Consider the following 22,500-nt stretch of genomic DNA (forward strand, 5'->3'; position numbering starts at 1 on the left):
CCCCTCTCTCACCACCAGGCAGTGTATTGGGAACCAGGCCCTGAAACACTGTGTTCATATTATAATGTCCCCTCTCTCACCACCAGGCAGTGTATTGGGAAGCAGTGTGTTTCAGTGTCAAGTACTAATGATAAGACTAATGACTTATTACCAAGAGTTCTCTCCCATTTCTTGTGTACTGCTAGATCCCAGTGAAGTTTGTCTTGACTTGTTGGTTATGCACTTACTAAGGCCTGGAGTTCTTCCCCTGACTACGTGGCCCGACCAGGAATAACTCAAGGCCCCAGTTACTGCAACTCAGGAAAAACTACTGGCCCTAGTAAAAACATAACCGACGTATGCTGTTACTGTATACTTCATCAGAGGATGACAACAAGATACCATACACCTGTTGTTGTAGCACGTCTGTAATAATATAATACCCAGAAATGTCATCGTAAGACTAATAGAAATACATTGACTGGGGGAGGAGGTGACGTCAGGTTCTGTTCCTTCTATTCTATCCAGCTGTGATGCGCAGAGCCAAAGTAGTGCACTACATAGTGAATAGGGTGCCATTTCAGACACACACACTACAGCCACATGAACAAGGAAGGGGGTGAAGTCAGGTTGGTTTCTATTTTATCCAGCTGTGACCCAGTCAGGGAGTCAATATGTGTGTTTCCTCGTCCAGATCTGATATCTATCCAGCTGTGACCCAGTCAGGGAGTCAATGTGCGTGTTTCCTCGTCCAGATCTGATATGAAATCCGTCAACATCCAGCATGATCAGATGGCTATCAGAAGGAAGTCTCTGTTAGCGGACTAATGAAAAGAGGATGAGAGAAGACTGAGAATGGAGCAGATGGAGGGACTGGGCTGTTGTTGCCTTCAGGGGGTGAGACTGAGACAAGTGGACAACTTGCTTCTCCACCAGACGGGGACTAGGGTTTCTCCAGGAAAACACTGCCATCTGCAGGCAATGATAGAGCACTACAACGAAAGTCTCAGTCAGTGGAACTGCTCTCAGCCAAGCTTTCTGTTTCTGGCTGCAACAAGGCTCGCTTTCTGTTTCTGGCTGCAACAAGGCTCGCTTTCTGTTTCTGGCTGCAACAAGGCTCGCTTTCTGTTTCTGGCTGCAACAAGGCTCGCTTTCTGTTTCTGGCTGCAACAAGGCACGCTTTCTGTTACTGGCTGCAACAAGGCACGCTTTCTGTTTCTGGCTGCAACAAGGCACGCTTTCTGTTTCTGGCTGCAACAAGGCATTCTGGAAACACAGGTGGTTCCCATTCACAAACAGACAGAGAGAGGGGGAAGAGGGTTGAGGGGGAGGGAAGAGGGGAGAGAGAGAGAGGGGAAGAGGGGAGAGAGAGGGACAGGGTGGGGGAGAGGGGGAGAGAGAGAGAGAGAGAGAGGGGGGGAGAGAGAGAGAAGAGGGGAGAGAGAGGGGGAAGAGGGAGAGAGAGGGAGAAGAGGGGAGAGAGAGGGAGAAGAGGGGAGAGAGAGGGACAGGGTGGGGGAGAGGGGGAGAGAGAGAGAGAGAGAGGGGGGGGGGGGAAGAGGGGAGAGAGGGGGGGAGAGGAGAGAGAGAGGTGAGAGAGGGGAGAGAGAGGGGGAGAGAGGGATAGAGGGGGAAGAGGGGAGAGAGAGGTGAGGAAGAGGGGAGAGAGAGGGGAGGGGGAAGAGAGGGGAGAGAGAGGGGGAACAGGGGAGAGAGGGGGGGACAGGGGGAGAGAGAGGGGGGGAACAGGGGAGAGAGAGGGATAGAGGGGGAAGAGGGGAGAGAGGCCAAGCCAAAGCCTTTAGTGCTTAATCTCTAATGGACTAATATCTTTTTGTTGGTATGTCTGGGCAACTAGCTCAGAGCACAAACCACAGTTGCTGGAATCTCTGCTTCTAATGAGTCACGCTAAATGGGATTTTCAAAGTTGCTCTGTTTCTCATTTGAGGACAATCATCGCACAAAACCAAGTTAGGCCAGACAACTAAGATAGCCCATTGAGGGGTAGGTTAAAGGTCATGTTTCCCTTCTTTAGGCTGGCCGCAGGGCACATTTAGTTCCTGGCAGATGGGTGACAGTTAAAGGTTAAAGGTTAGGCTTGGTAGTTCGAACATGTGTGTTGTTAGAAAGAGTTGGACTTCCATCCTGCTGTCTAGCATGACCACAGTGATATAACCTATGACTATAGACCTACCAGTACCACATATTAGAAGTGTGCCAACATGTTATGCTTCTAAATGAAAATGAAACATTTTCAAAAATGTATCTACTGGACTATAGGGACCTACCAGAGATACAGGACACGTCCTCTCCAGTCCACTCTCCGCTAGGTAGACAGGTGCGTTCTGGTGATCCATACAGAACGGAGCCACTGTTACAGGTGAAGCTCACTGTCGAACCCTCTAGGTAGCGTGTACCTATCTTCTCACCGTACCTCGGAGAGGCCAGCCACCCACAGGACACCACTAAGGAATATAAGGATGTTATCTACTAATAAAACATAGATTTTCTAGATTTCTGTTGTGACCTGGGACAAAAACACCTGATTCAACTTGTCAACGGCTTGATGATTAGTTGACAACTCCAGGCCCGCAGTCGGGAAACACTGATCTGGAATATAAACCCTATGTACAAAGTCATGACACAGAACCATACTATCCACTGTGGTGAAGTACAGGACTGTGGCAACACTCTAGACATCTTGAGAAGCTACTGGAACTTTGGCAAAACCGTGTTGTAACTTGCATTAGTCAACACACATATACAGTAAAGTTCTGCTTACACATAGTATTCAACAAGTAGGTTAACAATTAAGACCATAAAAGGTTATGTTCACCTCACTGTAGTCTAAGGTCTTGGAGTTAATGAGGAGACTAACTCCATAAACATCCATTTCACAACTCCTGTCAATGACAGAGGTGACTCCCGTATACATACCAGACTCCAGGTCCTGCATGAGTGTCTGGTGACTTCTGAAGGACAGGAGTGTGGCGTTACCCACAGCCAGACTACGGGTGCTCAGGGTGTCGTACTTGCAGAACTGGGCCCCATCACCTGTATAAAAGATTGTGTTAAAAATGTGACAATTGCATTTAATTAAATGTCATCGTACGTTTGACTGTTGTTGAATGTCATATGAGAAAAAGTACGGTAAAAACCCCAATGTCAACATGTAGGACTTGGGGCAGCAGTAGTACTTCATAAAGACATCAGGCCTGTATGATATGTTTTAAAGAAAGCGCTCCCGTGGACTGTGTGGTCCAACAGTCAGTACCGGGGACCCGTCACCTGGTGACTCCTGTGGCGGGCCGGGCGCACGCTGAACAGGTCACCAGGTGTCTCCTGCGGCAGGCCGGGCGCACGCTGAACAGGTCACCTGGTGACTCCTGCGGCGGGCCGGGCGCACGCTGAACAGGTCACCTGGTGACTCCTGCGGCGGGCCGGGCGCACGCTGAACATGTCACCTGGTGACTCCTGCGGCGGGCCGGGCGCACGCTGAACAGGTCACCTGGTGACTCCTGAGGCGGGCCGGGCGCACGCTGAACAGGTCACCTGGTGACTCCTGCGGCGGGCCGGGCGCACGCTGAACAGGTCACCAGGTGACTCCTGCGGCGGGCCGGGCGCATGCTGAACAGGTCACCTGGTGACTCCTGCGGCGGGCCGGGCGCACGCTGAACAGGTCACCAGGGGTAGGGTGTTTTCCTCCAACACATTGGTGGTGGTTGGCTTCCGGTTTAAGCGGGCAAGAAGCAGCGCGGCTTGGCTGGGCCGTGTTTCTGAGGACGCACGGCCCTCCACCTTCGCCTGTCCCAAGTCCTTATGGGAGTTGCAGTGGCGAGACAAGACTGGAAATACCAATTAGATACCACGAAATTGAGAAAAATGGGTAAAAAAATGTTTTAAATAACAACTCTCTGTGGAAAGGTTTTAACATGGAACCTTAAAGGTTCTTCAAAGGGTTCTCCTATGGGGCCGAAGAACCCTTTTAGGTTCTAGATACCACCTGTTTTTCCTAAGAGTGCAGAGTCGGTATGGGTTTGAATCCAACCCATTTTTTCCTACCGTTAAAGTCTCCTCTTCACGGTCCTATATCATTAAAATACATTAAACACTCCTAAAATTATATATTTAGAGAAATAGAGAGCCCCCTCACCGAAACACATCTTCAGCATGTCCCCCACCAGAGGGTCAGCTGGGTCTTCGGACACAGAGAAGGCCGGGACGAAGGCCGGGTCGTGTTTCACGTAATAGTACGTGTCCAACAGGCACTTACTGTCGTAAGTGAACAGAGACGTCTGGTTGGAGGTTTTCCCTGTGGAGAAGACAACACATCACTTGTGCCCATATTCACAAAGAGTGCTGATACAGGATCAGTTTTGACTTGACGGTTATACTGATTAAGACAAGAGGGACGTGGGCCCATATTTATCAAGTGTCTCATTGTAGGAGTTCTGATCTAAGATCAGGTCCCTCCTGTCCATGTAATCTAATTCATTATGATCTAAAAGGCCAAAATGGACTCCTACTCCTAAGACTCTTTGTGAATACAGGCCCAGAACATTTATTTTACCAGGTTACATGATTAAGAACACATTAACAGCAACGACCTGGGGGGATAGTTACAGGGGAGAGAAGAAGAAATGAATGAGCCAATTGGAAGACGATTAGGTGGCCATGATGATTCAGTATGTGGGCCAGTTTGGAAATTCACCTCGTGTTTACAACTACAGAGGAGTTTGTTTTGAACAACATAGTACACAGGTGCAGGGTCACGTACTCTCATTCATTCACTAACATAGTAAACTACAGTACGTCGGTTTGGGTCGGCTGCGGGCCTCAGATTTTCACTGCATCACATACATTGGCAGGCAGTTGCGGATGGGTTATAAGCAGTTGCGGATGGGTTATAAGCAGTTGCGGATGGGTTATAAGCAGTTGCGGATGGGTTATAAGCAGTTGCGGATGGGTTATAAGCAGTTGCGGATGGGTTATAAGCAGTTGCGGATGGGTTATAAGCAGTTGCGGATGGGTTATAAGCAGTTGCAGGTGGGTGAACTAACAGCTGACCCACGCACCACTATCACAGGAGTAAAATGAAAGCCATCAATCCAGCAAGATTTAAGTGACAACAAGTGGATGTTGTACACCCTGGAACACAGGAAATAAACGGATGAAAACAAAGACAGATCCTCCGGTGGGCGGGGCATGAACGTTTCTAATAAAACGGCATCTAAAAAGGCCAAAGACGCACAGTGATACTATATTATACTGTATATCAATATATATTATTAGAACACAGATGGCTCACTGTTATCAGGAACTCTGAAACAAGAGAAGTGCATCTGAGCAGCTGAGAGAGGGAGGAAAAATCTGTTCATTACTCCTCTGTGGGTTGTGTGGAATGTTATCATGGTATGTGACTGTGGCTCAGGCAGGACAGGCCAGGACACCACTGGTCTCCTGCCATTAGGTCTGCTCTCTGGTCCGACACCATGGCTCGGCCAAGATCTCTCTCTCTCTCTCTCTCCCTCTCTCTCTCTCTCTCTCTCTCTCTCTCTCTCTCCATTTGTGTCTCAAATGGCACCCTATTCCCTACATAGTGCACTACTTCTACCAATAACCCTGTAAGGAGTGCACTATATAGGGAATAGGGTGCCACTTGGGACTCACACCTGTCATCTATTAAAACCCTTTGGACGCCCTTTTAACTCTAGGTGGTTAGCTGGCTGGGTTGAGGGAGTTGGGGAGGGAGGGATGAGTGCACAGTACACACACTCTTCTCTTCCTTGGGAATATCTCAAGCAAAGAGAGTGAAAGGTCAAATTAAAGGTCAAATTAAGGAATTGTGGTTTACAATTCCAGATGTACCAAAAGGTTAAGTGCAGCATTTTTTCTTCTTCTCAGTATAGTACGTATGAAACAAACAAACACAAAGATAAAACTTGTTATATTCCTTCTCCTAACACTGCATATGTTTCATAGTTTGTTTTTGTTGTTGTCGGTGTGGTTAACATTTGTAAATCTGTTTAGTACATCTAGCCCCTCATCCCCTGGTGTCACAAGACCAGGTGATTCAAGGACGTACAGCTCCGAAGGTGAAGACAGACAGAAAGAACATCGTTTATTTGTTTTTTTCCAGATGTAGCACCTGTTTTTCAGTGAATTTACATGTTACCTTCATGTCACCTGTCCAATGAAGGAGGAAGCAATGAGCCTTTGATTATTGAGAAGCACAAGGATCCAAAATAACTTTTATAGTGCTGAGCGATTAGTACTTTTTGAGGTCGGTTCGGTTTCGGTTCGATTATGAAAAAAATAATCATTTTTTTTATTTGAATTTGATCATTTGATTTTTGAACATTTTAAATGCATTACTTGGGCTGAATGTTGTAACACATAAAACAATTAACACAAGTCCCATGAATGTAGTGTTAACCCATTACTGCTTATCACTTATTAACACTCATTTAATAAAATATTTCAGTTGTTGTCTATATTAAGTTTTTGTTATTTGATGAATATTATTTAATTTAAAGTAATCATCTCTGCTGCCTGCCACTACTTTAGTAGTTCTTCACAGTAAATAAGGCATACTTTTATGATTGCTGAATACCAACTATCAATCACATAGTTTAATGTATAGTTTAATACTATAATGTATTTTCATGTAGATACAGAAAGCAGTTGCTTCGCGAGGTATCTCTCGATCGCGTGTCTTCTGTCTCTTCTCTACTCTGTGTCTGCCGGTGGTCATTGTAGTTATTTACCTCATTTTCTGCGCTAAGCTATATCAAATATTGGCCTATTCGAAACTACAACTCCCTACTACTTTGCATAGTTGATGCTTGATCCGGTTTATGTCTGGAAACAGTGCATTGAGATCACAGAAAAAAAAATGAATTAAATGGAATTTAAATAATTGAACCGACGTCGGTTTGACTTAATTGAAAAATAACCAACATTTCAGATAATCACTCAACAAAATGTATCAACATTTTGGGATCCTAAGATACACTTTATGTATCAATGAAGACAGAGGCCCAGGCACTCACAGCTAGCTCCGAAGGTGAAGATTTCCTCAGGACTGGTGTTGTCAGGGGAGATGACATCTCCCAGGCTGGTCACGAGGTCATCCAAGGGGTCAGAGTTCATCTGTCCTAGCAGGCCCTGGGTGAGGTTGGTGTAGTCTGGGGGGAGCAGCACGGTGAGGGCCATGGCACCCCCCTCTCGCCCCCGTACCTCCATCCCCACGCCAGAGGAGAACATGACGGTCACGTTCTGGGGTGTTGGGGAGTACAGGAACACACCTGGAGGGAGGAGAAAAGCAGAAAGCATCTTCAGAAGGAGAGGCTGAATCCTAACTTGAGATACATGCACATAACATCACTCAATGTGGGAGATTTGTGTAGAAGTTGTAGGCTATGTCCTCATTCCTCAAGTAAAAATTAGTTTCCAAATGAACTTGATATCTTTTTGTTGAGATGTAATCTTGGCACCCACTGGTCAGTAACACGAGACTAGTTGAGATGTAATCTTGGCACCCACTGGTCAGTAACACGAGACTAGTTGAGATGTAATCTTGGCACCCACTGGTCAGTAACACGAGACTAGTTGAGATGTAATCTTGGCACCCACTGGTCAGTAACACGGGACTAGTTGAGATGTAATCTTGGCACCCACTGGTCAGTAACACGAGACTAGTTGAGATGTAATCTTGGCACCCACTGGTCAGTAACACGAGACTAGTTGAGATGTAATCTTGGCACCCACTGGTCAGTAACACGAGACTAGTTGAGATGTAATCTTGGCACCCACTGGTCAGTAACACGAGACTAGTTGAGATGTAATCTTGGCACCCACTGGTCAGTAACACGAGACTAGTTGAGATGTAATCTTGGCACCCACTGGTCAGTAACATGAGACTAGTTGAGATGCACTTTAATTCATATTTTAAAGAATATAAACACGGCACACAAACAAGATTATATTGACGCCTGATATTCTCTCTTACCATGTAGGTCCATCCATGACTGCTCTGTGAAGGAGAGAACCTGCTGGTTCCTCAACACCTCCAGCTGGTTCTGCTGCTCCGCCTGGCGCACCTCTATGACATCAGAGCTCCTCTCCCTCATAGCCACCGCCGATAGCCTGGTAGCCTTGGATAATGTACCTGAGGGATTATTCAAATAACATCCACTCAGGTAAAACCGAAATAGGTTAAGATAGCTAAAGGGATTAGCAGATTCTCAAAAAAATGATAGGCTAAGATGGGCTATTCAACTGGCGGCGACAGCCCGTATATTAATTTAGACAGGACCTTTGATCAATTCTCAACATTAATAGAAGATCAGCAAAAAAATAAAGGCCAAAATCCAACGTTCAGTGCCAAATTGACAAGAACTAAGGTGGTTGTCTATAGTGTAGTTTTTTGTGTGGTTTCTAGTGCCTATGTAGCGTTTGACTGCTACAAAAAATATATTATGACCCCATTCCTGAAAGCTATGACTTTCAGGAACCGCTACTTGCCTTCCGTCTCCCTCTCTGATGCTCACAAGGACTCGCGACAACAAAACAAACACACCTAATGACTGACTGGAATTTGGCAATACCTGATTTGACATATCTTGGTCATATTTACTGAGATACTTAGTTTTCAGATGAGCATTGCTTTTTTCACACACACACACACACACACACACACACACACATATACATATATATATATACATATATATATATATATATATATATACAGTTCTTCTGAAGAATAATCTTATGTGGGAAATGTTTTTAGGTCTGGCCCAGTAAGAAGTTAGTTGAATAGCCCTGGGTTGAGGTATCAGTGACAACTTGACATTTGTTTGAATGCTTCATTGAATTCACTGTGTGGACACACTTTAACATAAGCTACTGTAGAGGATTCAATTTCATACGCATAGCATAACCTCAAATGTACACTGAGGGGACAAAACATCCAGAACACCTGAGATTGACAGTAATGGGTACGGAGGAGCTCCTAACCAGCGTTCTCTTCATAACAGCTGTTCTAGAGTCAGATTGACACGGAGAGATTGACAGTAATGGGTACGGAGGAGCTCCTAACCAGCATTCTCTTCATAACAGCTGTTCTAGAGTCAGATTGACCCGGAGAGATTGACAGTAATGGGTACGGAGGAGCTCCTAACCAGCGTTCTCTTCATAACAGCTGTTCTAGAGTCAGATTGACACGGAGAGATTGACAGTAATGGGTACGGAGGAGCTCCTAACCAGCGTTCTCTTCATAACAGCTGTTCTAGAGTCAGATTGACCCGGAGAGATTGACAGGGAGAGAACAAGAGGAAACTAGAGGAAATAACATCTCAAGACCAGACCGCTTCGCTCTGTTGTTGTGTAAAAGAGTGTGCATGTGCGTGTGCGTGTGCGTGTGCGTGTGCGTGTGCGTGTGCGTGTGCGTGTGTGAAGCTGAGTTGCGATGATGCGTCTTGGGGAAGAATAGCAATCAAGCGTTCTCTAAAGGGGACTATAAAATGTGGTAAGAAGTTTAAAAGTATTCATTTGATACAATCAAACCGTCTTAACTATTACAGAACTTTTTCTCTTTCATTTACATTTACATTTAAGTCATTTAGCAAGCCTGAATCCCTGAGTAGCCAAACAAATAGAGGTTGAGACAGAGAGAGAGAGAGGCAGAGACAGAGGCAGAGACAGAGGCAGAGACAGAGGCTGAGACAGAGGCTGAGACAGAGGCTGAGACAGAGGCTGAGACAGAGGCTGAGACAGAGGCTGAGACAGAGGCTGAGACAGAGGCTGAGACAGAGGCTGAGACAGAGACAGAGAGACAGAGACAGAGACAGAGAGGCAGAGAGACAGAGGCTGAGACAGCGAGAGAGAGGCTGAGACAGCGAGAGAGAGGCAGAGACAGAGAGACAGAGACAGAGACAGCGAGAGAGAGACAGAGACAGAGAGACAGAGACAGCGAGAGAGAGGGGTAGAGGCAGAGGGGTAGAGAGAGAGAGGCAGAGACAGACCGGAAGAGACAGAGGGGTTAGAGACAGAAATACAGAGCAGTAGAGGCAGAGAGAGAGAGTGGTAGAGGCAGAGAGCTAGAGAGACCAAAATAAACACAGAGAGAGAGAGAGAGAGAGCTAGAGAGACAGCCTAGAGAGAAAGAGAGCAAGAGAGACAGCCTAGAGTGAAAGAGAGCAAGAGAGACAGCCTAGAGTGAAAGAGGGCTAGAGAGACAGAGAGAGAGAGAGAGAGAGAGAGAGAGAGAGAGAGAGAGAGAGAGAGAGAGAGAGAGAGAGAGAGAGCTAGAGAGACAGCCTAGAGAGAGGAAGTACACTACAAACAGACATGCTCGTTTCCAGTGGAGAGCAAACTCACCGTTCTCTAGTTTCACCTGCTCTGTCCGGCCCTGAACACTGAGCCCTCTGTCTGGCGAGAGAACCAGGTAATACTCTCCTTTCCCATTGAAGGTGTACCTTACATCATCAAACGTTAGAAAATGTGGGTCCCCTAGGACTGCACCTAGGAGGTGGAGAAAGAGGGAAAAAAAATAGGAGAAGAATCATTACAGGGAGAAATAGCAGATTAATACTTGTATATGTTGAAGAGACAACACAGCATAACAAGAGAAGAGGCGCTTAGGGAGAGACCAGACTGCGATAAGTACTCAGTATACAGTAGATGGTTCTGTAACAACCAGACAGCATTCTATTCTACTGTAAACACCCATGAGTTCCTCACCAGCTTTAGGTGGTGTGTAGTGTCTACAGCCGCTGGAGGGTCTGTGTGTGAAGTACACCTGGCAGTGGTCAGACCACAGACAGCAGTAGTAGAATGTCAGGACGTCGTACATCCAGTGGGAAAGGCTGGGGATCCGAGGGGGGTCTCTGTAGGGAGGGGAGCCCCAGTCATGGGCCCGATCTGGGGTGCTGCCTCCAATCGAGTCCCCGGTCAGAACCTGGGCCCCCGTGCTGTCATAGCAACACTGCTGTCCTGCTCTGTACACAGGGCTGGGGGATGGGAGAAATTGGCTGTTATTGATAGTTGGTGTTTTCTACTGTTTGTTTGGTATACAAATTGTTGACTTAGGAAAGACCTGTACATGTTTTTTTTATAACAAAATATAACTTGATGTCAGTAGGTGTCAAATCAATACTTCTGAATTCTCCCAAACTTAAGAGATGAGGTGCTCGTGTCACCTACCTTGCCTGTACGGCTCGGACACAGTGCACAGAACCTGGGTGGTAGGTACATACACTCCCCTTCTCCATGTCACAGCCGTAGTCCGTCTGAAACTCCAGAGACATTCACTTTTAAAGTGCTGTAAGGATACAGTACCAGAGCCTCTAAAATCTAGCCTGAAGGTGGTCTTTGGCTGAGGGGTTATTGGTCCTCAAAGAACAAGGAATTCATACATGGAACCTGCCGGTGTCTGCACGGGCCTGGGCCAGGGTACAGGGACAGTCCACCACCTCCTCCAGGAAGTTAGGGAGACTCTTCTCCAGGACATCCCAGGCCAGGCACCTGTCCAGGGCCCAGGCTGCTGAGTCCTGCCTAAAGGCCTCCTCCAGGTGCCAGGCCAGGGCATGGGCCCCACTCCACACAGCCCTGACGTTCCTGAACACAGTTACAGGGTTTATAGACAGGGACGGTATATCTATGCACAATTCCAGGTATATAGTTAGTGAGAGAGGACTCTGAAGTCTGGACCCTGTTGAGTACAGTGCCAGGCCAGGGCAGGGGCCCCACTCCACACAGCCCTGATGTTTCTGGACAGGTTCAGAGGCATAGTTAGTATGTTTAAAGGGATAGTACACTATCTGGACAGGTTCAGAGGCATAGTTAGTATGTTTATAGGGATAGTACACTACCTGGACAGGTTCAGAGGCATAGTTAGTATGTTTATAGGGATAGTACACTACCTGGACAGGTTCAGAGGCATAGTTAGTATGTTTATAGGGATAGTACACTACCTGGACAGGTTCAGAGGCATAGTTAGTATGTTTATAGGGATAGTACACTACCTGGACAGGTTCAGAGGCATAGTTAGTATGTTTATAGGGATAGTACACTACCTGGACAGGTTCAGAGGCATAGTTAGTATGTTTATAGGGATAGTACACTACCTGGACAGGTTCAGAGGCATAGTTAGTATGTTTATAGGGATAGTACACTACCTGGACAGGTTCAGAGGCATAGTTAGTATGTTTAAAGGGATAGTACACTATCTGGACAGGTTCAGAGGCATAGTTAGTATGTTTATAGGGATAGTACACTACCTGGACAGGTTCAGAGGCATAGTTAGTATGTTTATAGGGATAGTACACTATCTGGACAGGTTCAGAGGCATAGTTAGTATGTTTATAGGGATAGTACACTATCTGGACAGGTTCAGAGGCATAGTTAGTATGTTTAAAGGGATAGTACACTAAAGCAGCGGTATTCTCTTATTTTCTATGGTTAAACATCTTTATAATGATGTCAGTTTAATCAACTCTTAATATTGAACAAATTGCACTCATTGGAGATTATTACAGTCACTGGAGTATCTGACAGCGGCTTTGAAACAGCACATGTGAAGTGGCTTCCAGTGTAGCAAATGGGGCAGTGTAGCTTAGTGGTTAGAGCGTTGGACTAGTAACCGGAAGGTTGCAAAAATCCCCGAGCTGACAAGGTACAAATCTGTCGTTCTGCCCCTGAACAGGCAGTTAACCCACTGTTCCTAGACCAGTTAACCCACTGTTCCTAGACCAGTTAACCCACTGTTCCTAGACCAGTTAACCCACTGTTCCTAGGCCGTCATTGAAAATAAGAATTTGTTCGTAACTGACTTGCCTGGTTAAATAAAGGTTAAAAAATGAAATACATGAAAAAAATAAAAACTGCCATTGGCTGTTGGTTAGCTGACTAAACTCAACTCTATGGTGAAGGAGGTTTCTGATCTACTCCACCAACGACAGAGTGGAGCACAGACCAGGCTTTGTGGAATTCATCAGCTTCATCGATTCGCCCAGGGTAAATACTTCAACAGAATGTACATTATGAAACGTTTACCATGTACCTATGTTTGTCCGTGCCAGTAGTGCACATTTTTTCTCTACCCCTGCTTTAACTCATCAAGGATTATGGGATAATTAGATAAATCAGGTGTGCTTGCTCTGGCTCTGGGCAAAAAAAAAGATGCTATCCTCTGCAAGTACTCTTCCGTGTGCAGCACAGCACATGTTCCATACCTGGCTCCATCGGAGTAGATACTGGAGCTCACTCTGACACTCCCCACCTCCCAGTCAGAGTAGGGCTTCTCGGAGGACTTGGGGGTGAAGCTGAAAGTGCCGCTGTTGGCTAGGCCTTTTCCGAGAGAGTACAAGTAGGTCCATTCTGCCCTCAGGGGGGGCAACTCTTCCTCCCATGTAGTATCAGTAGTAGAGATATTGACCTCTCTGTACCCCCATAGTTCTATGTTGACTCTGTCCGTGTCTCCAATCAGAGAAGCGTTCCATGTCATCCTCAGTGTTCCAGCTGTGTTGGGGGTGCCGTAGTATTGCCACTGTGTTGAATTCACCAGCGTCACTTTAAATGCAGCGTCCATTTTACTTGGGTGGACTGATAGAAAAAGCAGAATAGAGAAGGTGTGAGAAAATTCTTAATATAATTTCCTCTCACAGAGTTGCAATTTATGTTGCAACTCTGTAGCTGCAAGAAAAATATGAATCCTTGGAAACGTTGAAAACTTAACACAACTTGTACATGGGAGTTGCAGATAATGTGAAATAACATAGTTTCAAAGCTCTGGACTTATTTACATCTTATCTGAATATCTTATCCTGTCTTTAATCTTATCTTTAATCTTAAGTGCAATGAACTTTGGTTTACTGTATACATTTCATCCTCAATACGGAGTCCATCTTTTTAGACAGCATTTACTAAAGATCAACGAGAGTAATAAAATTAAAACAAAACCTGTGTATACCTTTACCATAACTGTAGTGTTGTCAAACGGCAACTCTTACCGGACAGGTATTCTCCAGAACTGTTGAAGTTCCGTCCATCTGTAGAGACGCCAAAGGGAAGCCAGCCACTCTGGAACAGTAAGGGAGAGACACAGTAACCTCTGCCTTCTCCGTCTGTGTGGCCCACTGTCTCTATCTCACCCCTGAACCTGCAACACAACATGGTTACTGTTGGGATTCAACAACATAACAACACATATAGAGCTACAGTAAGGGAGAGACACAGTAACCTCTGCCTTCTCCGTCTGTGTGGCCCACTGTCTCTATCTCACCCCTGAACCTGCAACACAACATGGTTACTGTTGGGATTCAACAACATAACAACACATATAGAGCTACAGTAAGGGAGAGACACAGTAACCTCTGCCTTCTCCGTCTGTGTGGCCCACTGTCTCTATCTCACCCCTGAACCTGCAACACAACATGGTTACTGTTGGGATTCATCCCTGGACCTGCAACACAACATGGTTACTGTTGGGATTCATCCCTGGACATGCAACACAACATGGTCACTGTTAGGATTCATCCCTGGACCTGCAACACAACAACATGGTTACTGTTGGGATTCATCCCTGGACATGCAACACAACATGGTTACTGTTGGGATTCATCCCTGGACATGCAACACAACATGGTTACTGTTGGGATTTATCCCTGGACCTGCAACACAACCTGGTTACTGTTGGGATTCATCCCTGAACCTGCAACACAACATGGTTACTGTTGGGATTCATCCCTGGACATGCAACACAACATGGTTACTGTTGGGATTCATCCCTGGACATGCAACACAACATCCTGTTGGGATTCATCCCTGGACCTGCAACACAACATGGTTACTGTTGGGATTCATCCCTGAACCTGCAACACAACATGGTTACTGTTGGGATTCATCCCTGGACATGCAACACAACCTGGTTACTGTTGGGATTCATCCCTGGACCTGCAACACAACAACATGGTTACTGTTGGGATTCATCCCTGGACCTGCAACACAACATGGTTACTGTTGGGATTCATCCCTGGACATGCAACACAACATGGTCACTGTTAGGATTCATCCCTGGACCTGCAACACAACAACATGGTTACTGTTGGGATTAATCCCTGGACCTGCAACACAACATGGTCACTGTTAGGATTAATCCCTGGACCTGCAACACAACCTGGTTACTGTTGGGATTCATCCCTGGACCTGCAACACAACATGGTCACTGTTAGGATTCATTCCTGGACCTGCAACACAACACGGTTACTGTTGGGATTCATCCCTGGACCTGCAACACAACATGGTTCCTGTTAGGATTCATCCCTGGACCTGCAACACAACATAGTTACTGTTGGGATTCATCCCTGGACCTGCAACACAACCTGGTTACTGTTGGGATTCATCCCTGGACCTGCAACACAACAACATGGTTACTATTAGGATTCATCCCTGAACCTGCAACACAAGATGGTTACTATTAGGATTCATCCCTGGACCTGCAACACAACACGGTTACTATTAGGATTCATCCCTGGACCTGCAACACAACATGGTTACTGTTGGGATTCATTCCTGGACCTGCAACACAACATGGTCACTGTTAGGATTCATCCCTGGACCTGCAACACAACATGGTCACTGTTGGGATTCACCCCTGAACCTGCAACACAACAACCTGGTTACTGTTGGGATTCATCCCTGGACCTGCAACACAACCTGGTTACTGTTGGGATTCATCCCTGGACCTGCAACACAACATGGTCACTGTTAGGATTCATCCCTGGACCTGCAACACAACCTGGTTACTGTTGGGATTCATCCCTGGACCTGCAACACAACATGGTCACTGTTAGGATTCATCCCTGGACCTGCAACACAACATGGTCACTGTTAGGATTCATTCCTGGACCTGCAACACAACCTGGTTACTGTTGGGATTCATCCCTGGACCTGCAACACAACATGGTCACTGTTAGGATTCACCCCTGAACCTGCAACACAACATGGTTACTGTTGGGATTCATCCCTGGACCTGCAACACAACATGGTCACTGTTAGGATTCATCCCTGGACCTGCAACACAACAACATGGTCACTGTTGGGATTCAACAACATAACAACACATATAGAGCTACAGTAAGGAAGGATGAGGTTGCCCCTGGTAGAAACTGATTTACAGTAAGGAAGGATGAGGTTGCCCCTGGTAGAAACTGATTTACAGTAAGGAAGGATGAGGTTGCCCCTGGTAGAAACTGATTTACAGTAAGGAAGGATGAGGTTGCCCCTGGTAGAAACTGATTTACAGTAAGGAAGGATGAAGTTGCCCCTGGTAGAAACTGATTTACAGTAAGGATGTATGAGGTTGCCCCTGGTAGAAACTGATTTAAAGTAAGGAAGGATGAGGTTGCCCCTGGTAGAAACTGATTTAAAGTAAGGAAGGATGAGGTTGCCCCTGGTAGAAACTGATTTACAGTAAGGAAGGATGAGGTTGCCCCTGGTGGAAACTGATTTACAGTAAGGAATGATGAGGTTGCCCCTGGTAGAAACTGATTTACAGTAAGGAAGGATGAGGTTGCCCCTGGTGGAAACTGATTTACAGTAAGGAAGGATGAGGTTGCCCCTGGTGGAAACTGATTTACAGTAAGGAAGGATGTGGTTGCCCCTGGTAGAAACTGATTTACAGTAAGAAAGGATGAGGTTGCCCCTGGTGGAAACTGATTTACAGTAAGGAAAGATGAGGTTGCCCCTGGTAGAAACTGATTTACAGTAAGGAAGGATGAGGTTGCCCCTGGTAGAAACTGATTTACAGTAAGGAAGGATGAGGTTGCCCCTGGTGGAAACTGATTTACAGTAAGGAAGGATGAGGTTGCCCCTGGTAGAAACTGATTTACAGTAAGGAAGGATGAGGTTGCCCCTGGTAGAAACTGATTTACAGTAAGGTCAGTTTTCACTTCATCCTAATGGTTAAAGTTAGGAGTTGGAGAAGATAAGCTGTTTACACACTAAACTAATCTTGTAAGATATTGATGTTATAGGGTCCAACCACAGAGCTGAGTTAAAGATGTAAGACCCCAGGGTTAACCCATGATGTATCTCAAACATGTCCATGTGTTACAAAGATCACTACAGCGAGACGCTACATAGTTTACCTCCCACAATTATCTCAAGACCAGACCGCTCTGTTGTTGTGTAAGAGAGAGTGTGTGTGTGTGTGTGTGTGTGACCCACACCTACCTGCAGGTGAGCTGCTCTTGCTTGCTTGGATAGAAGGTGGCATTGAGGATAGAGAAGACACTTCCACCCATCATAGTTCCTGAGTAAGGGGAGATCTGGAGACAGTACTGTCTGTAGTCTCCACAGCAGGTCAGAAGGGATACACATGTAGCATGACATGAACACGTCCCCCATGTTTCACCACACTGTCCATCACATGATTGACCTGAAGAAAGATACATCTTCTTATCTTACTCAAAGATAACTATTTTGTTTTAACTGATTTTTTTTTCACAGACAAAACTATGGTAACAATTACAGTAGTTGGTATCGTAATCTAATTCATCTTGGTTAACCCAGAATTAAAACTTTGAGCAATTTGGTCAGCTGTGTGAGTTCTTATTAGCAAAAAACAATAAAAGGACACTCTAAAATGTGCAGTTTTGACACACAACAATGCCACAGATGTCTCAAGTTGAGGGAGTGTGCAATTGGATTGTCCCCCAGAGCTGTTGCCAGAGAATTTAATGCTAATTTCTCCGCCTTCAAAATCAGTTTAGAGAATTCGGCAGTACGTCTATCCTGCCTCACAACCGCAGACAATGTGTATGGCGTCGTGTGGGCGAGCGGTTTGCTGATGTCAACGTTGTGAACAGAGTGCCCCATGGCGGAGGTGGGGTTATGGTATGGGCAGGCATAAGCTACGGACAACAAACACAATTACATTTTATCAATGGCAATTTGAAATATTGTGACCAAATCCTGAGGCCCATTTTTTTAAAGGTATTTGTGATCAACAGATGCATATCTGTATTCCCAGTCAGTGAAATCTATAGATTAGGGCCTAATGAATTGATTTAAATTGACTGATTTCCTCATATGAACTGTAACTCAGTAAAATCTTTGAAATTGTTGTGTTTATATTTTTGTTCTGTATATTTTCAGGTAATTATAAATAATATGTTTCTGGACTAGTAAATGATATGTTAAAAATGGACTGTAATTACACTCGCATACACAACAGGCTTTATGGTAAATCATATGCAAAATAATACAATAGTAAGACAATAGCCCTATCTGATACTGTTCAATAAGTAGTTCTGTTATCTCTTGAACATAAATGCATGAAGTGCTCTGGTAATGAATCTACTGTTTAGAATTACATTCACAACACTGTTATTGACAATCCAGATTTGTTGGACTCTGTACTTGCCTTACGAGCATTTAAACCAGTAATAATGTATCTACTTGACAGAATTAAATGAATTCTTAAACTGTTTTTACATCTTTAACTTGAAAAATGGTAACTTACCAGTAATTCCAGAAATGCATACAACTGCTAAGAGCAAGATGCTCTGTCTCCACTTGAACCTCATAGTAGACAGCTGTTCTACATTCTTTCCTGTGCATTCATTTTTATCAGCACACTGTTATGACGATGTGGCATTCAACAAGTTCTGCAGTTGCGGTTGTTGTGAAAGTAACAAAGGTCTTTCGCTCCAGGCAAGTGAGTCACGCACTGTTATTATTTAACAGAATATGGCACCGACACATTTTTACTTCTAGTAGAGAAGTGATTCGCTGTTTCAGAGAATACCATTTTGCAGAAAAGATCAATATACGTTATATTTAAATAGATTAAGGAGCCGTTGAATGTCAGTTCGATAACTTTATACCTTTTTCCTGCAACATTTTAAAGCTTTCAACAGTCTCGTTCAATAAACTAAAACGCACGCATGCGCAATCGCACATTTTTACAGCCCCTTAATCTAGCGGGTTAGCCAAATGCCTCTCAAAATATATAGAAATATCTTTTTTAGTTATGTGGTTGGGATTCCGATATTGGCTGTCGCTGAGACGAGTCATTTATTTATATATGTACGTCCTGGATTTCTCGTCGTGCATGATGATGTCGCGAAGCAGAATGCTAGAGCTTGCTGAAACAGTTTCAGGCTATTTATGTGGCTAACCAGCTACTGTAGCTCACAAAAAAATGTATATTTTGTACAGGATTATCGCTTCATTAGTTTGCTTTTTGTTTTTGAAATGGATGAAAAAGAGGAGGTATTGCACGGACTTGAAAAGACTATGGCAAAACAGCTCTCATCACTGCTACCGCATCTATTCAAACGAATCTAAGAAATTAAAATGCGCTAGGTTAGCGAGCTATTCTTTTTTGTGATAGAGCGGTCCGCAAACAATCGTTTAAAGTGCATGTCGCCACCTACTGTGCTGGAATGTACGATCAATCAGGATCTTCCCAATTCTGTACAACCATGAAAATTAAATTGAAACATAATAAATCCCTACTAACTATTACCACACCCAAAACCCCTTCCCCAACCCCATAAAACTGTACATATGTCATGCTGTAACCGGTAGTGATTGGGAGTCCCATAGAGTGGTGCACAATTGGCCCAGCTTTGGCCGGGGTAGATAAGAGCGTCTGCTAAATGACTTAAATGTAAATGTAAATGCTGTCATTGTAAATAAGAATTTGTTGTTAACTGACTTGCCTAGTTAAATAAGTAAAAAATGTACCCCCAAATATGTCTTTCGCCTTCTCCACAATAATCTTCAACCTGACATATCTGCTTTCCACAACCCGAGCCGTATTGATAACCTTACCAATAAAAGCTATGAAGTCAACTTTATTCATTATCAAAGTGACCTTTGACACCACACATCCATGAGCGCAAGATTTCTGAACAGACCGTGAAACCATCCCCTGACCATCAGCAACACCAGCCCTGACATTAGATCCACTTACTAACGGATCAGCCATGGAAGCTCCATCACTGTAGTTGTAATCTGTAATCTGTTTTACAGCCTCTGCATACGATACAATACTTTTAAACAGGTCAACATTCACAAGGCCGCTGGGCCAGACTGATTACCAGGACGTGTGCTGACCGACTGACAGGTGTCGTCACTGACATTTTTGACATGTCCCTGATTGAGTCTGTAATACCAACATGTTTCAAGCAGACCACCATAGTCCCTGTGCCCAAGAACACTAAGGTAACCTGCCTAAATGACTACAGACCCGTAGCACTCGCGTCTGTACGCATGAAGTGCTTTGAATGCCTAATAATGGCTCACCATTACCATTATCCATTATAGAGCCACTCCAATTTGCATACCACTCAAACAGATCCACAGGTGATGCAATCTCTATTGCACTCCACGCTGCCTTTTCCCACCTGGACAAAAATAACACCTACATGAGAATGCTATTCATTGATTACAGCTAACACCATAGTACCCTCAAAGCTCATCACTAAGCTAAGCATCCTGGGACTAAACACCTCCCTCTGCAACTGGATGCTGGACTTCCTGACGGGCCGCCACCAGGTGGTGAGGGTAGGTAGCATCACATCTGCCACGCTGATCCTCAACACTGGAGCCCCTCAGGGGTGCGTGCTCAGTCCCCTACTGTACTCCCTGTTCACCCATGACTGCATGGCCATGCACGCCTCCAACTCAATCATCAAGTTTGCAGACGACACTACAGTGGTAGGCTTGATTACCAACAATGACGAGACGGCCTACAGGGAGGAGGTGAGGGCCCACGGACTGTGGTGTTAGGAAAATAACCTCACAATCAACGTCAACAAAACAAAGAAGATGATCGTGGACTTCAGGAAACAGCAGAGCAAACCCCATATCCACATCGACGAGACAGTAGTGGAGAAGGTGTAAAGTTTTAAGTTCCTCGGCGTACACAGCCCCCAACCTGCTACTGGGTCGTCAGAAGGATTCGGCCCCCAGCCTGCTACTGGGTCGTCACAAGGATTCAGTCCCCAGCCTGCTACTGGGTCGTCAGAAGGATTCGGCCCCCAGCCTGCTACTGGGTCATCTGAAGAATTCAGCCCCCAACCTGCTACTGGATCGTCTGAAGGATTCAGCCCCCAGCCTACTACTGGGTCATCGGAAGAATTCTGCCCCCAGCCTACTACTGGGTGGTCTGAAGGATTCGGGGCCCCCAGCCTGCTCCAGGGTCGTCTGAAGGATTCGGCACCCAGCCTGCTCCAGGGTCGTCTGAAGGATTAGGCCCGCAGCCTGCCCCTGGGTCGTCTGAAGGATTCGGTCCTCAGCTGTGTGGTCACTCCCACCTGTTCCGACTACAAGTATCGGAATAGGCCCACCCACTGGGGAGCCAGGCCCAGGCCCTCCAAATGAGTGTTTCCCCACAAAAAGGCTTTATTACAGACATCAATTTTGTTCAGTTTCATCAGTTGTCCTGGTGGCCGGTCTCAGACGATCCCGCAGGTGTAGAAGCCGAGTGTGGAGGTGCTGGGCTGGCGTGATTACACGTGGTCTGTGGTTGTGAGGCCGGTTGGACGTATTGCTAAATTCTCTAAAACGAGATTGGAGGCGGCTTATGGTAGAAAAATTAACATTCAATTCTCTGGCAATAGCTCTGGTGGACATTCCTGCAGTCAGTGTGCCAATTGCACACTCCCTCAACTTGAGACATTAGTAACCGGAAGGTTGCAAGATCGAATCCCTGAGCTGATAAGGTAAAAATCTGTCATTCTGCCCCTGAACAAGGCAGTTAACCCACTGTTCCTAGGCCGTCATTGAAAATAAGAATTTGTTCTTGACTGACTTGCCTAGAAAAAGGTTAAAAAAAAAGATATATTAAAAAATCTGTGGCATTGTGTTGTGTGACAAAACTGCACATTTTAGAGTAGCCTTTTATTGTCCCCAGCACAAGGTGCACCTGTGTAATGATCATGCTGTTTAATCCGCTTCTTGATATGCCACCTCTGTCAGGGGGATGGATTATATTGGCAAAGTAGAAATGCTCACTAACGGGAATGTAAACAAATTTGTGCACAAAATTTGAGAGAAATGTATATATTTTTTATTTTGCGTATGGAAAATATCTGCTATCTTTTACTTCATGAAACATGGGACCAACACTTTACCTGGTGCGTTTATATTTTTGTTCAGTGTAGTCTGCCATCTCATTGGCTCGAATGGTCCCACCTGACCTCACTTGCCTTCGCTCATTGAGGACATGAATTTCCACTGTTAGAGCGGTCTCTTGGCTATTTTGTCAATAGAATAGATCCTCTTTGATATAAATGAAAGAAAATGTTGGCACAACTCTCTGTTGTCAAATGAAATGTAATTGTTCGTTTTACTAAGTCATTAAGAAAAAACATTAATCATTAATCTCTTTCCCCTCCCTCCCACCCTCTCTCTCCTCCCACCCACTCTCTCTCTCCTTCCAACCGCCGACCCTCTCTCTCCTCCCACCGACCCTCTCTCTCCTCCCTCTCACCCTCTCTCTCC

The 22,500-nt window shown here is 45.4% G+C and overlaps 1 protein-coding gene across 3 annotated transcripts in view; it reads right to left on the bottom strand.

The window, feature by feature from the left end:
* Positions 1-19,334, bottom strand: part of LOC124036600 (sushi domain-containing protein 2-like) — a 53,663-nt gene extending 34,329 nt beyond the window's left edge. The window contains exons 1-13 of one of the 3 annotated variants that reach the window (XM_046351373.1): positions 18,509-19,332; positions 17,218-17,422; positions 13,995-14,143; positions 13,218-13,587; positions 11,400-11,601; positions 11,188-11,279; positions 10,726-10,994; positions 10,363-10,506; positions 7,991-8,149; positions 7,032-7,286; positions 4,133-4,291; positions 2,917-3,033; positions 2,268-2,444 (exon numbers count right to left, since the gene is read on the bottom strand). In XM_046351373.1, the coding sequence (XP_046207329.1) occupies positions 2,268-2,444; positions 2,917-3,033; positions 4,133-4,291; positions 7,032-7,286; positions 7,991-8,149; positions 10,363-10,506; positions 10,726-10,994; positions 11,188-11,279; positions 11,400-11,601; positions 13,218-13,587; positions 13,995-14,143; positions 17,218-17,422; positions 18,509-18,572 (2,362 nt within the window). In that variant the 5' untranslated portion in view covers positions 18,573-19,332. Of the gene's footprint in view, positions 1-2,267; positions 2,445-2,916; positions 3,034-4,132; positions 4,292-7,031; positions 7,287-7,990; positions 8,150-10,362; positions 10,507-10,725; positions 10,995-11,187; positions 11,280-11,399; positions 11,602-13,217; positions 13,588-13,994; positions 14,144-17,217; positions 17,423-18,508 lie in introns of all 3 variants that reach the window. The other 2 variants (XM_046351374.1, XM_046351375.1) reach the window with 2 other exon arrangements.
* Between the last annotated feature and the right edge of the window lie 3,166 nt (positions 19,335-22,500).

Source organism: Oncorhynchus gorbuscha, linkage group LG05 (assembly GCF_021184085.1).
Source record: "Oncorhynchus gorbuscha isolate QuinsamMale2020 ecotype Even-year linkage group LG05, OgorEven_v1.0, whole genome shotgun sequence".
Lineage (NCBI taxonomy): Eukaryota > Metazoa > Chordata > Actinopteri > Salmoniformes > Salmonidae > Oncorhynchus > Oncorhynchus gorbuscha.